General features: G+C 44.1%; 1 protein-coding gene and 1 long non-coding RNA gene across 2 annotated transcripts; one reads left to right on the forward strand and one right to left on the reverse strand.

The window, feature by feature from the left end:
- Positions 1–6,283: 6,283 nt before the first annotated feature.
- Positions 6,284–6,693, reverse strand: LOC123183341 (uncharacterized). The gene is made up of 3 exons (XR_006492497.1): positions 6,629–6,693; positions 6,439–6,531; positions 6,284–6,339 (listed from the first exon to the last, which is right to left on the reverse strand). It is a non-coding gene; the product is annotated as an uncharacterized lncRNA (long non-coding RNA).
- Positions 6,694–11,392: 4,699 nt separating this feature from the next.
- LOC123161397 (ribonuclease TUDOR 1-like) lies at positions 11,393–13,150 on the forward strand. Its single transcript, XM_044579240.1, has 4 exons — positions 11,393–11,542; positions 11,975–12,049; positions 12,172–12,285; positions 13,022–13,150. The coding sequence occupies exons 1-4, from the start codon at positions 11,393–11,395 to the stop codon at positions 13,148–13,150; spliced, it is 468 nt and encodes a 155-aa protein (XP_044435175.1).
- Positions 13,151–16,147: the final 2,997 nt, after the last annotated feature.

Consider the following 16,147-nt stretch of genomic DNA (forward strand, 5'->3'; position numbering starts at 1 on the left):
TAATAATATTATATAAACAAATAAAACATCAGGTGGAGAAACTCTTTAACACATCTGCATACCAAAAAAAGTGTTATATGTGGTGATGAGTAATGACTTACGTGCTGATCGAGTAGTATACAACGAAGGTATTGGTTTCCCATAGCATTAACCCTGATCTGGGCCTTCCACAAAACCTTAGCACGAATTATCCAACAATTATGATATATATGTTCCATGTCAACGTTCTGGAAAGTCAAATTCCTGCATAGCATATAATGTATATATGAGGTAAATAAACGAGCGCGATGACAAGTCAACGTACATGATGATATATCTTGCCTGTTCATCGGAGGGATTTCTACACGAGGGATGTTGGGAGCCGGCGGATTTGCCATCACCCTCCTAGTTCTTGTCAAGTTGTAAGAGATCACCATAGTCGTAGAGGATGTAGAGGATATTGCTGAACCTGTGTAGATATATGGAGGCTAATGTATGGTGATGCGTGGCATTTATATATTACCATAGTGGGAGCCGGGAAAAGCATTAACTTTCAAAAATTAGTTTTGGAGCTCTAGGTGTACAATAGAAAGTTTGATCATCCTTTGGTAACCAAATAAAGATTGATCATCTTTGCCATCTTAATGAACACAATTTATTATTTATAGTAATAAAACAAACCAGGATCTGATTGCAATCGAGGAGAGTATCAAAATAATTACTGTTTACTTACTTTTAGTAACACAATAAATGTGGGATCTCAGTATAACGAAGGAGATACCCTGTTACAGTAAGGGTAGTCACGTAATATATCTATTTCCATTAATGCACCAATGTTACGTCTCATGCTTGAATAAGATAACTATAATTTCATTATGTGTGTAACAAAGTATTTATTGCCTTGATTGCGCGCAATATTATGTCTCATGCTTTGTGCTTTTGCAAATAAGTTGTGCTGAACAAAGCATTGAGTTATTATGCAATGCAGAGTTTTTTTTAATGAATAACTAAAACTTCAAATGAACTAAAATGAAGCATAAACATAAGTCATGTGTCAACTTTATGCCAATCACGGCTTCATGTCGAGAAATTTAATTTAAAACGTTTACTTAGTCAGCCTTTAGTAATTGCTGTGTTTGGCAGTAAACTTTTTAAAAAAACCACAGTTTTTAGACATTGGAGTACATTATTTTGAAGCATAAACAACACGCACTAAATATTTTGATAGAACCGTGAGCAGTTCATTCAATATTGCTTCCTAGCTGTACTGCTGTAGGTGTCTCAGCAACGTAATTACTTAAGTTTTCATAGAACCCATTGATAGAACCCATTGATCATTCATATAATTGTGTTCGGGCATACACCTCAAATTTTAGACACTCATACAGCTCAAGGCAGTAAAAGAACTAGAAATACATTACTATATATAATAACAGCAAGCCATGTTAGCTATATATGTTCACGAAAACTGTACAGCAATTAAAACTGGGTGGAACAAATCAAACATTACACACTCATACACTCATAAAGCTCAAGTCAGTGAAACAACTTCAGATACATGTATGATTCCACCCTTTTCATGAGCATTTATGCTTTAATCATCTCGAGCATACATAACATATGTAACCCAATACACGCATTGAAATTCAATGTATCAAATGTAACCTTCATGCTAAAATGGTGACAAGACATACATGCTCCATGCAGTAATCAAAATTTATAAAATAAATTTAACATGATCCAGGTCTTCATGAAGCCAATCATTATTTCTGATTCTCATATTACACATAACACAGTACGCTGTGTGACATGTACATTGTCAGATTACACATAACACAGTATAAATTTATTGAAATGTAGTTATTACTTGAACTGATTGGTGTATAGCTCCAACAACCAAGATACCAAATGAAAAGATATGTCATAGAACAGATTACAGCAATTCTTGACCATCGGAAGAGTAAATTGCATCTATAAATCCAGCAGGTCTATTAAGACCATACTTCAGCCTGTAAGTACTTCCTTGTAGACGATGTTCTTCATTGAGGTCAGCAAGGACACGGTCGGTCTTTTACGCTTCTTCGGATTGTTATGTTGCTTGTTGGACTTCTCCTTTGGCTTCTCCTTCTGAATGAGTATTTTTATGTTTCTCTTCGCGGTGGCTCGAGACAAAGCAACATAGAGTTGACCATGAGAGAACACCGGATTAGGTAGATACACACCGACAATTGGGATGGTCTGCCCTTGAGCCTTGTTAATCGTCATAGCAAAACTAAGCCTAATAGGAAATTGCTTCCTCTTAAACTTGAATGGAAACATGTCGTTGTCAGATGGGCACAGAGGTATTCGAGGAAGGAAGACCCTCCTACCAGCGTGTTGTCCAATCACGATTTCTGCATCAATGGTGTTCCTCTCAAAACCTCTAACAACAAGCCTAGTCCCGTTACACAACCCATTAGCTGGATCAATGTTTCTTAGAAGTATCACCGGGCAATTCAGCTTTAGTTTGAGTGCATGCGGAGGAAGACCATTGGGAGTCAATCCGTTCAGAAACTCAGGAGCGTAGTAGCCATATGGGTCATCCTCCGCACTGTCAAAGCTATGGTAGATTACTTCATCTCCGTGGAAACGCTCTATCATGCGGATGTTTATCTTGTCGACGTTGTCATTTGGCGTGGAAAGGATTGCGCGAGATGTCATGTAACTCGAATCTGCCATGTTGTCATCTAGACTCGGAAACACGTGGTCAATCAGCTTCTCCAGGTCGTCAACCTCGCCTGTAGATGGCAGACAGATATCATCAGGGAGTAGTATGTTGCCTTGATCGTCGGCTTCCTCTGTGCCATTACCGACCCTGAGCAAGTAATCTGCAAACCACTTGTCATTATGAGCCCTCATGTTGGTGATGAGCTGAAGCTGCCGCATACTCTTCCATAGATGAGAACTTCGGAGGCTTGCATCAATTATCTGGCCCCGTGACCCCCTTCTGACGACCGGAAGCACCTGCCTAAAGTCCCCGCCAAAAACAACAGTCTTTCCTCCAAAGGGTCGGTCGCGTATTCCCATGATGTCGCGCATGCTATTGTCTAATGCCTCAACCGCTTGTCGCTTAGTCATGCTGGCCTCGTCCCATAGTATCAATGAGGCCATCCTTAGCAGCTTGGCGGTCCCACTCTGCTTGGTGAAGCTGCACGAGGCTCCATCATCACAACTCAGTGGGATTTTGAATCTCGAGTGGGCGGTCCTGCCGCCAGGCATGATAGAAGCAGCGACGCCCGACGTCGCGGTAGCGATAGCAATCTTGCCCTCGCGCCTCACCTTGGCGAGCATCGCCCTGTAAAGGAAGGTCTTTCCCGTACCTCCAGGGCCATCAACAAAGAATATACCCCCATCACCGCGTTCAACAGCCGCTAGTATCTCGTCGTATGCAGCCCTTTGCTCAAAATTCAGGGAAGATGACAATTTAGTGTCACTTTCGTCAAACTCAATGGTTGATTCCTCGATGATCTCTCTGGCCTCGCCCTCGGTTGGGTCAAATGCATCATCGATCGTTGGAAGAGCAAAATCAATAATGTCTTTACCCATAGACTGCAACATACCCCTAATGTCAAGCAACACCATCTGCTCCACCTTGTTCGGGGACGTGCGTGTCCGACGGTAGTCATCGGACATAGGCTCGAGGTGTCTATCCCATAACCCGCGCACGTCGCCTGGCTCGCAGTGCACCAAGATTGTTGCAAAGAGCCTCCTAAGAGAACATGGCATAGCCCACTGCTCCGCCTCAGTAAGACAGTCGTCGAGCGTGTTGTCTGCCTCGATGAGTCCCAACCTTTCACCGGACTCTCTAAAGCTCCCACATACCACGCCGTCGACGGTGAGCAAGTCCTCAAATGATGTTTTCCCCGAAACATGGTTCAACAACACACGAAGGTAGTATAGCTCCCCCTCGGCAGGATTGGCAGACACGATACGACCTATTTGAAAAGGCTCCACCCGCCTCTTCCAGAACTTCTTTTTCTTCTCCCACGTGAAGCTTCCGGGGAAATCCTTGTACAATATATGCCTTGCCCAAGGGTGTAGTTCATTTGCCTTGAAATACTCCGTTAACATGCATTTTGAAGCATTCTCGGAGGATACAACATTCTTCAAGTCAGCCTATGCATTGAATGCAACCCTGTGCATATTCGGGAGATGAAGAGGCAACTGCAAGACAGGCGGGTAATTGGCACACAGTGGGAAGCCAAATATCCTCCACATAGCCTCCGGAGGGGTGACCCATCTTGCGTCAACGTATCTCTTGATCTCATCAATGTTACCATCAGCGTCTGGCTGGTCGATGCTGAAAGAAGCCTTATCATGGCCCTTATAAATGTACTTATAAATGTATTTTACAGCCTTTATGCTAGAGCAGACCTCGACGTTGATGTGGCAATTAAACATCCGCAGAAGGTAAGGGTTATATGGCACAACCCATCGGTTGTCCAACATTTTCCCTCGAACCTTAGCGCGTCTACCATCGTCTCTACGTCGATAAACTGGGTATGAGTCCTTGCCTTGTATCGTGTTCTCATTGAACGGCCGCGGGTATCTGCACTTGCATTCATTATCTTGCATGCAAACATTCTTCGGGTTGAGAGCACCGCATGGTCCGTGCATCATATGTTTTACCACCATTGCATACAATTCCGGATACTTTTGCTTGTCTGGGAGCTCTGCGGAAATGAGTCGGTCATACTGCTCTGGGACAAGAAGCTTATACGTTGAATCCATGATCAACAAAAAATGTGCGTGGGGGAGGCCTCTCTTCTGGAACTCAACTACGTAAACATAAGCAACAACAACACCCAGGACCATCTTCTTGAGCAACATATCTTTCATAGCCTCTAGTTTGCCATAGAACACGCGAGCCACAATATCAGGTCGGTCTTGCGCCGTCTGTCCAGGAAGCAACTCATTTGTTATCTCTTCCCATTTAGGGTTGCAAGTCATGGTCAAGAAGATGTCAGGCTTCCCGTATGTATGGACAATTGCCATGGCATCCATATGTCTCTTCTTCATGTCGCGGTCGCCACCAGGGTAAGTTCCAGGGAGCACTATTCTTACCCCAACAGCGCTTGCTCGCGTCTCACCCGATGTGATCGCATCAACAACTCCTTTATACAAATCGGCACGGATCTGCGTCTGGTTCTTCCTGTACCACCTCAACCGACAGCTCTCAATCTTGATGTACATGTCAACCGCCCATTGCTGCAGTAGGCATGCTCCACAAAGTATTGGATTGAAGATCGCAGGCCGTGTTTGCAGCATGTAACAGTAGTAGTCTCTAACGGAGACGCATAACCTGCTATTCCCCTCTGCACATGTTTGAGTACCATCGCGTGAGCATTATTTTTAAAAACAAGAAATTATTTGTAACAAAGTGGGACACAAACAACATACCTGCATCATCTTCGTCATCATGACACAAACGAGGATTTTGTACAACCTCCCAAGAAACATTACGTTTGGGTAGCTTCGGATGCCAACCTAGCTCCCCCATTGGATAGAATAATGGATAAGACAACGGGTCATATGCCCCTGAGGTCACATGTATACTATGCCTTTCGTTGTTGTTACCACAAAGTGTTATCCTGCGGTCAAACCTTTTTGCTAGGTCAGTGCCCTCAACCCAAATTGCAGCGACTTCGGATGACACCGGTTTATTATATCTTCTTTGGTCAAGCCTCTTATCGGTGTTTAGGTCTATCCTATAATCATCGAGGTTGTCCTTGTGTGCACCCAAACTCCTAAATTGCTGGGAGTATGGGTTTTCTTTGAGTATGTCTACTAACCTCTTCACGACATCCTGGTCTAATTGCTTGGTGGCCGCCTTACGATGATTTAGGTTAGGGTCGTCGTCATAGAAGTACAACTGCAGATGTTCTGGACGGGAGCTAGGCCCGAACGAATGGACATTGTGGTAGATGGTGCCGTGTGCTCGGAATGTGTACACCCCAGACTTCATGTTAGTGTAGTTTTCATCAAGGCTGACCCCAAGGGTTGTGAAGGCGAAATGCCCGTTGAAGAAACGTATGTTCTCCCGAAAAAGTCTAGAATCTGCATCCATGCTGGACCATAGCCTCATAAGCTCTGGGATTGGTTCCGGTTGCTTAAGCTCGATCTGGCCATTGCGACAGCAGAAGCCGTCAGTCTCAGACTCAAACTTTCTGGCCTTGCAGTGTTTGCAATTTTCGTCGACTTTCAGGATGTGAGTGTTGTCTGGAATGTTTGAGTAGACAGTGTCAAATGGATCAATCTCGCTAGGTTTAGCGCTAGACATGCTCGCTTCCTCTTCATCATCCAATATGTCGTTATCGGATCCTGCGGGCATTTGTTGAAAAATCACGTACAAAACAGTAATAAAAAATAAACGACACAACAATAAAGCTCCACAGTGTCATAGTGTAGAGTTGGCAATACCTTCGTTGCAAAACATGTAGTACTCCTCATCAATCAAGTCGTGTGCTTCCTGCTCATCGCCCATGGTGCCGCTTTGGAATACATCGATGTCTTCTGCATTGTCGTCGTACAGAATGCGACAACAGACAAGATCATGTTAGAACGACATGCTGAGAATGAGCATAAGAAACTGACAATCGCAATTTCATACCATCAGCACCGGCAGAGTATCTCGGCATGTTCGTCCCCGGATCGCCATCAGATGAATCATCTTTTGCGGCCCTAGAGACGGGTGATGCGCGGCTTGGGGAAGTGGGCCATTCAGAGGTTGAGTTTGCAAGGTTTGTAAGGGGGATTGCGATGCATTCTTTGCACGGTGTTTTTTTCCTTCTTTCATAATTGGCCTTCCTCTGTGCACTTGACTCCCCCTTCTCAATCACCGACATGCTTTTGCGGCGCTGCACGCGAGTCACGCGTATTTTTTATTCTTTGTTTCTCTAACCTCCACCGTTAATTCGTCACTTTTCTTCTGATGGCATGCTCTGCTACTTGCGTTTTTCGCCTCCCTTTGCTCGTTTGTTGAATTACGTTTCCGCTCATTGTCACTTTGCCTCCTAGCTAGAATAGTGTCTTGACAGACGCGTGTGAAGTTGAAGGGGGACATGTTGCTCCCTCTTTCATTAATTTTGTAACGCTAGGGCTATTCAGGTCGTCTGGATCAATAATATTTTCAAAACATAGTTAGAACAGTTTGATTTATCGGCACTAGAGGAGTGCCATCTAGAATAGTAGGGCCCGGCTTCCGAAAACGATATTGAACGTAAGCGTATACCTGAAGTACCAGATGGACGTTTGTTTTGATCTTTGATATGCTTATCCTTGTTCCTCCAATAAGCAGCTCGCCGCAGGGCGTTTCTATGGTCTCTCTTGCGTTCTTCTTCTGTTTTTTCCTCTGTTTCTTGTGTGTCATTCAAAATCACATCTGGATCCATTACACACATTCCCGAAAATTAGAGATCATACCACTAAGATGCAAGCAATTGCTGTTTTAGTAGGAAAAAATTTGATTACCTTGTAGCTCGTTGTCATTAACGATCCCACATGAGACGGTAGTTGTATCAGGAAATGTCCGCGCATCACGCGAGAATGATGTATAGTTAGAGCTAGTGGGGTTGCCTGGTGAACCAAAGTTGTCCACACATATTAATGCTTAATTATTAAGACGGTTCTGACCATAATGGTTAAATCATTATAAGCTTACCTGATAAATGAAGGGTCTGTGCATGTTCAACTTGAACATTATATTGTTTCTTCCGCCGATAGGAAGCCCTCCTCAGCGCGTTTCTATGGTCTCTCTTGTGTTCTTCTTCCGTTTTATGCTCTGTTTCTTGGGTGTCATACATGATTACATTTGCATCTGGTGTCATTCAGGGCAAACCCTAAAATTAGAGAATATAACAGAAACATGCCAGCCATTGTTGAATGAGTAGGCAAAATTTGATTACCTTGTAGCTCGTTGTCATTAACGATCCCACATGAGACCGTAGTTGTATCAGGAAATGTCCGCGCATCACGCGAGAATGATGTATAGTTAGAGCTAGTGGGGTTGCCTGATGAACCAAAGTTGTCCACACAAATTAATGCTTAATTATTAAGACGGTTCTGACCATAATGGTTAAATCATTATAAGCTTACCTGATAAATGAAGGGTCTGTGCATGTTCAACTTGAACATTATATTGTTTCTTCTGCCAATAAGAAGCCCTCCTCAGGGCGTTTCTATGGTCTCTCTCGCGTTCTTCTTCCGTTTTATGCTCTGTTTCTTGGGTGTCATACATGATTACATTTGCATCTGGTGTCATTCAGGGCAAACCCTAAAATTAGAGAATATAACAGAAACATGCCAGCCATTGTTGAATGAGTAGGCAAAATATGATTACCTTGTATTTCATTTTCATTAATGAGACCAGATGTGACCGTACTTGTAGCAGGAAATGTTGACGCATCATGCGAGAATGCTGTATAGTTAGAGCTAGTTGGGTTGTCTGTTGAACCAAAGTTGTCCAAACATATGTCAGCTTAATGGTTTTGACGGTACCGACTATCATGGTTAAAACAATAAAACAATTTAAGCTTGCCTGATGAATGAAGGGCATGTGCATTTTCATCTTGGACATTAGGTTGTTTTTTCCGCCGACAGGAAGCCCTTTCTAGGGCGTTTCTTTGGTCTACTTTGGAAAAATATTCTGTCAATCGTATTTTCCTTGGTGTCATTAACGTCAAATAATCATGACATTCATGTCATTATCTCTAAAGCCAAATGAGAAAACACAACTTGACATCTAACGGTCATGTGGATGGTGAGATAATATTACCTTCTTTATCTCCCACACAAAGGACACCCGATGTGACCGTAGCTTCATGAGGGTATGTTACGTCATTAGGCGAGACTGATGTATAGTCCGAGCTAGCTGAATTATATGATTCAACAAGATTGGTCAGTACTTATTTAAATTGCGTAATAAGTGACTACCTTCGTGCAAACACAGTGCATACGGGACGTGGATCAATTTACCAACCATGATAATCTCGTGTGGGTTTATTTATCTCCCTATCTTCGAGAACATTTGTGATATCACATAGAGACTGGCGACGGGATGACTTCCCATTGACTTGTTGGTTAGCGGAACCATCTGACTTGTTATTGCGATAAGCCACCCGCCTACGAGCGTTGATAAGATCCCTATGATCTAATAAGAAACATAGTATGAGCATCATATCATCTATAATCAGGGATATAGATTAATACAACGAATCATGTGCATACTATACGTATGCACATCAAACTAAGATCAGCCATCAACCTCACCAGATTTTGCAAGTACCGGCTGATTCTCATCTTGTAAGCTGACAATATCCTCATTATTTTTCTTCCAATAAGCTGCACGCCTCCTTGCATTGTACTGCTCCCTTGCTTCCTCAGAGTATTTTTTGCATTCATTATTTAGAGAAACAGTTTCAAGCAGTTCGGAAGCTGTGTCGTCTGCATCATGTTATAAGTACAAATCAAAAAACAAATAAAACACACTGAACCACTGCCGAATACGCCGGTTGGGAAGGTGGATATCATGCCTATGGATACCTTCAGTATCATCTCGCAGCTGCATCTTATTAATAGCATGATCTAGTGATAGATTAGCCGTAGCCGCAAATGTTTGACCATCAGCATGGTATCCAGGCCTTACCCATTCTGATCCATCTGTAGGGTTCTAGTCAGCATGAATACAAAACCAATGTTTGCCTGGTAGGCAGGCAACCAACAAATACATCTTCAATCAATCATGTACCTGTTTCCGTCATGTAAATTGGGTCAAGATTTGCAGCTACGGTTAAGATGCTTGGATTATATTCTTTCAGATTTGTCTCGCTCGTAGGGGCTGCAACACATTAAGCATGGTCCATGTCATTGTCAGATATGCACGTCAGGCAATACCTCACAGTAATTTTCACACAGTTATATACCGGGTTCTGTTGCGCAAATAGCTTCATCTTTTTCAGTATCAAAGGTTGCATTGTATTCTTCAACATTTTTACCACTCGCCTGACCTGCAACACATTATGCAAAAAGATTGTTACTGTCAGAAATGCAAGTATTCCTGGTGCAGTGCCTAATACCTGTAGCTATGTCCTCTTCTTGTTGATGTTCACTGGCTTTGCTTTTTGCATTACCCATACGCAAAACGGAATGACCGTTACCTCCGACTTGTGTCTGGCTGTGGTGTTCTTGAGGCCTGGATGAAACATAGTTGATGGCCACACTTGTTGTTCATTGAAAGCAATATAATTCAGGTAATCAATAGCTCCTTTGTAATTAATCATAAACTTTAAGCATAATTACTTATGGACCAACTCATCTGTAGGGTCCATTCTCATATGCTGGGGCTTGTTGAGAGGCCCTATAGCTCAAGAGTTGCAGTTCAAGTCCATCATTGTTCCTGATTAGAGGTGGTGACATGTTCCTGATTATATTATTTCAATTCCTTTCATGATGCTGATAAATCCTTGTTTAAGCATGCTTGCATTCTCAGTTTTGCAAATATTTGTAGATCTAGAAATAGGCCTCAGCCCTAACATGAGGCCCTAACGAAGTAATATATATTGTAGATCAATATGCCTCAGCCCTGTCCCATTTTCCAGATGGGTGTTGAAATGAAACAAAGTAACCGAAGTTATTTTCTCATTAAGATATTACTTTCTCATCTTATTTCTAGTTATTAAAACTGGTGCTGTTTTCTTTAATTTCGAAACATGCAGATTATCGTGTCTTCATCCATGCTAAGTGACATTCTTTCCCAGTAATCTGTGCATGTGAAAATTATTTCCAAATGCGATTCTACTTGGTAGTTTTCATATTTCCAACCTCCCATCAAGTGTGCATTTTCACGAGCTTCAGCAAACCCTTTTTCAGTGATCTGGTCCATGTACATACCAAGTGTTTGTTGAAATAAAAATGCAATTGGCTGCCAATTTTATCTTGCGTGTATCACTGGATAATTTTGTATAGTTAGTTTTAATTTTGTATACCAGGATCTTCAGGACTGCTAAGCCTGAAAGGCAGTGACCAGATCACCTAACCAATAGCATTGCTCCGCGTTCTGCAGTGCTACGAGCTGTGACTGAAAGATTCCGCAGTGTTAGGATTGGAGTGCATTGATTTTGCAACATTTAAAAAGCAGCAGTGATTTATGTGAAAATTTTAACATTGTGGTGATTAATTATCTTTAGTCCACATGTGACCGGTCATGTTTTTCTTTCCTTCTAGCCACCTATGGCCTGTGAAATCCAAATGCAATGAAAATTATGGAAAATGCATGTATTAACAGAAGAATTGTCGATTTATATGGAGGACTGAACTAAATTTGACTTCACAGCTAATGAAGTTTTGTTTCCTTTTGATTGCAAATATAGGTGCTATCATGGCAGCAAGCACAGGGGCTTCAGGATGGCTAAGTGGCAAGGTGAAGGCTGTGACATCTGGAGACTGCCTTCTCATCATGGGGAGCACAAAGGCAGAGATTCCACCAGAGAAGTCCATCACTCTGTCACACCTAATGGCCCCAAGGCTGGTAAGAGTCAGTCTGCACTTTTAGACAAGGGGAATATGGTTTACATTTTTACTTGCTGCATGTGTTCATTTCCTCCATTAATTTAGAGTAAGTCACTGGTTTAGTTGGTTGTCAGGGGCAAAGCTAGATATAGGCCTGATCATCTAGGGATGTAATATATTAGTCATTTTGGATCTACAGCCTGAGTTGAAGCCTTCATTGCGCAGGGTCTGTTTACATGCTACACTTGTGAGCCAATGGAAGTTAGTATTTGGCACAAGATTTTCTCTCCATCATTGCATTTTCATTCCCACAGTTTGACTGTGTTCTGTTTGTATAATTTGAGACTTTTGAATGCATCTATAATAAATTGTTGATATTATTTGTGCAGTACATTTGTTCTTTTCTCCATCTTTTCTTGTCTGTTGAATCCGTATATTTGTGGTGCTCTAGGCTCGTCGTGGTGGAGTGGATGAGCCATTTGCTTGGGAAAGCAGGGAGTATCTGAGGAAACTCTGCGTAGGAAAGGTACATGATGTGTCTTTTTTTATCTATTCCAAATCCTCCTATGCATGTATCAATACTGAATGTAATCACAGAAAAACCACTTATATTTTCTCTTGGAAATGAAAAACTAAAATCTATTGCAGGAGGTCACATTTAGAGTGGATTACACTGCTCCTAACATCGGACGAGTATTTGGCACTGTCTACCTTGGCGACAAGATCGTTGCCTACTTGGTGGTTGCTGCAGGATGGGCAAGGGTGATTACCATTTACTTTTTCCTCAATTGTTTTGTTGTGCCAAATGTCCAAAAGGGGGTGAACCACTCCCAAATGTCCAAAAGGGGGGTGAACCACTCCCAAATGTCTCTGAGCTTCTGAGGTTCTAGGAAGTTGCAGGCCGTTTGAGCAAGGTAACTGCTGTCCTGCAACCATCTTTTGAATTGCATGACACAAATGTTCAATCGATAAAAATTCTTATTTTCTGTGTTCTTATTTTGTGTTCTTATTTTCTGCCAACTTAGGAACCTGGTGCTGCCGAAGATTCGATAAAAAGATCTTCCACCTTCAGCAATTGGCGAACTAAGTGGTTTTGATGCAAAGGGTTTTGCAGTTGCAAAAAAAGGCAAGAGTCTGGAAGCCACTCGTGTTTACTTGCTTCCAAGTTTCCATGGCCCTTTATTCTGTTAGAAAGTGTTCAATCGATAAAACATCTTATTTTCTGTGTTCTTATTTTGTGTTCTTATTTTCTGCTAACTTAGGAACCTGGTGCTGCCGAAGATTCGATAAAAAGATCTTCCACCTTCAGCAATTGGCGAACTAAGTGGTTTTGATGCAAAGGGTTTTGCAGTTGCAAAAAAGGCAAGAGTCTGGAAGCCACTCGTGTTTACTTGCTTCCAAGTTTCCATGGCCCTTTATTCTGTTAGAAAGTGTTCAATCGATAAAACATCTTATTTTCTGTGTTCTTACTTTGTGTTCTTATTTTCTGCCAACTTAGGAACCTGGTGCTGCCGAAGATTCGATAAAAGATCTTCCACCTTCAGCAATTGGCGAACTAAGTGGTTTTGATGCAAAGGGTTTTGCAGTTGCAAATAAAGGCAAGAGTCTGGAAGCCAAGTTTCCATGACCCTGTATTGAGAATGATGAAATGCAGGCTCCGTCCATGGGGAGACGTCCTGTGATGCATGTAATGTATGTGATGGCTGTACATTATTATACGTGGTGCCTGTGATGGATGTAGATCTCATGGGGTGGGTGTATGAAATGCGATGGATGTAAATTTCAGATTTGACCTAAATCTCTATTCATATGATGGCTGGCGGCGGATCTGTGATACCTGGAGTGAGTGTATCTGGCGGCGGATCCTGGACGTCTCCGGTGATGGGTCCTGGAAGGGATCGGTGCCGGATCCTGGAAGCGATCAGCGGAGGGTCCTGCACGGGACCCGGGCCGGATCTAATGGATGTGCGAGTTACGCGCCGGCGGTTTTGATGTGCCAGGGCGGCAGTGCATGGATGGATGGGTGGCGGTGAAGGACCGAAGGGCGGCGGCGTGGCGAAGGAGGGCAGTGTCGGGGCGACTGTTCCTCGCAAGAGTGACACGAGACCTCGCTCGAGGGCACGAGACCTCGCTCGAGGACGCACTGTCGGGCGTTTTTTTTTCGCTGGTTAATTTTCGCCGGTTTGTGCTCGGTGGTTTATTTTCTCCTTGCTGGTTAATTAACTGAGACAATTACGACGGGAGGTTGGGCGTCTGCGGGACTCGATCGCGGGGTTTTCTTCGGTTTTTTGCGGCTGAGCGGGAGGTGGGAGCTAGTACCAAAGAAGTACCAAAAAAGACCGTATTAGGTGGGACGAAAATAAAACCCGGAACGCGGACTGCCAACTGAGACATTAGGAGTAGAGATGCCTGTGATGGATGTAGATCTCATGGGGTGGGTGTATGAAATGCGATGGATGTAAATTTCAGATTTGACCTAAATCTCTATTCATATGATGGCTGGCGGCGGATCTGTGATACCTGGAGTGAGTGTATCTGGCGGCGGATCCTGGACGTCTCCGGTGATGGGTCCTGGAAGGGATCGGTGCCGGATCCTGGAAGCGATCAGCGGAGGGTCCTGCACGGGACCCGGGCCGGATCTAATGGATGTGCGAGTTACGCGCCGGCGGTTTTGATGTGCCAGGGCGGCAGTGCATGGATGGATGGGTGGCGGTGAAGGACCGAAGGGCGGCGGCGTGGCGAAGGAGGGCAGTGTCGGGGCGACTGTTCCTCGCAAGAGGGACACGAGACCTCGCTCGAGGGCACGAGACCTCGCTCGAGGACGCACTGTCGGGCGTTTTTTTTTCGCTGGTTAATTTTCGCCGGTTTGTGCTCGGTGGTTTATTTTCTCCTTGTTGGTTAATTAACTGAGACAATTACGACGGGAGGTTGGGCGTCTGCGGGACTCGATCGCGGGGTTTTCTTCGGTTTTTTGCGGCTGAGCGGGAGGTGGGAGCAAGTACCAAAGAAGTACCAAAAAAGACCGTATTAGGTGGGACGAAAATAAAACCCGAAACGCGGACTACCAACTGAGACATTAGGAGTAGAGATAAGATATTTTTTTAGAACAGATGAGATCTTTTTGCAGACCGTTTCCATATCTAGTCGGATTTCCTTTCCCTCCTCCACTCAGATTCCCCTGGATCCCAGCTGGGCACCTATATATTACCACGTAGGTACGCGACGCAGCTTTCATCTGTGCACTACCACCGGCACAACACTAAATCGAATCGAACCATGGCGGCGACTTTGCGGCCCTCTCATCATCAGTGGGCCGACCTCCTGCCGGAGCTCCTAGGACGGATCATTGCCCACCTCCCGCGCCCCGACGACCGTGCCCGCTTCCGTGCCGTGTGCCGTCCATGGCACCTCGCCGTGCGCCAGCATAATCGTCCGCAGCTGCTGTGGATCATCTACTCGGATGGCACCTTTGTCACCTTCCCCGATCACGGTATTAACCATGGGCTATCCTTCCCCGACGACCTGACCTTGGTTGGCGTGTGTCACAGCTGGCTCGTCTTTTACCGCATCGCCGACTGGTGGCGTCGTAGCTATCTCTTGTACAACCCTTTCACCAAATCAACGGTGCCGCTCCCGGGGCTTGACTATGCTATTGACGACACCTCTTACCGGTTCGAGGTCCGGAAGGTAATCATGGGGTCGACCAAAGATGATATCGTCGCGGTAACGACCAACAATTGCAATTACCCAATCATCTTGTGTCGCCCTGGGAAAGCCGGCGCATGGTGGCCCCAACGGGGCGAGATGCCATATGCGTCCATATTTGATGTCGTGTTCTACAAAGACAACCTATGTGGGATCACTAAGAGCAATGATCTTGTTGTGATGGATATTGATCAAGACGACGAGGGAATCCCCTTTGTTAAGGATATTAAGTATGTTATCATGCACCCATCGGGTGATGATGATAATGATGATGAGGAGGAGCGGGACGAAGAAGACGAGTACAGAGACGACGGAGAAGTGTCGAGCAATGACGAGGTGGAGTACAACGAGACATCAACCATCGACGAGGACGGCGAAGAGTTGGACGATGCATCGATTGTCAACGATGACTCTGACGATGATAAGGTAACAATGAACAAACTGGCGAACAAGGACAACAACTTTAACATTGATGACCACGAAGAAGTATCGAGCAATGAGGGTGAAGAAGACGTGGATGATGAAGATTACGATGATGAGTCGGGTATCTTAGGTGATTCATTTTTTGAAGGCATGATACCAAACGACTCTGACTACAGGGTTCTGGACGGCACTGAGTATGCACATGGAGAAGACCTAGATGGCATCATGACCAGTCGACATCTCTTTGAGTCGAATGACAAGTTACTCATGGTAAGGCGGCGAAAATACGTGCCTTTTCTCTCTCGTCCTTACAATCTTAAGGTCGAGGTTCTGAAGGCGGACGCCAATGCCGGCGTATGGATTCCTCATAAGGACGGCGTGCCAGGTGCATTTTTCATGAGCAAACATTACTCAATACATGTTCCCACATACAAAGAGGCAGGAAAGAAGTTTATCCACCACTTTGTAGATGAGCATAATGTGGGGGTCGACTCAA

Source organism: Triticum aestivum, chromosome 1D (genome assembly GCF_018294505.1).
Source record: "Triticum aestivum cultivar Chinese Spring chromosome 1D, IWGSC CS RefSeq v2.1, whole genome shotgun sequence".
Classification (NCBI taxonomy): Eukaryota; Viridiplantae; Streptophyta; class Magnoliopsida; order Poales; family Poaceae; genus Triticum; species Triticum aestivum.

Bases quoted from the DNA above. Each gene is read 5' to 3' on its own strand.
- LOC123161397 (XM_044579240.1), top strand. From the start codon at position 11,393: ATGGCAGCAAGCACAGGGGCTTCAGGATGGCTAAGTGGCAAGGTGAAG. The intron at 11,543-11,974 runs GTAAGAGTCAGT...GTGGTGCTCTAG, and splicing joins ACCTAATGGCCCCAAGGCTG to GCTCGTCGTGGTGGAGTGGA. The intron at 12,050-12,171 runs GTACATGATGTG...AATCTATTGCAG, and splicing joins GGAAACTCTGCGTAGGAAAG to GAGGTCACATTTAGAGTGGA.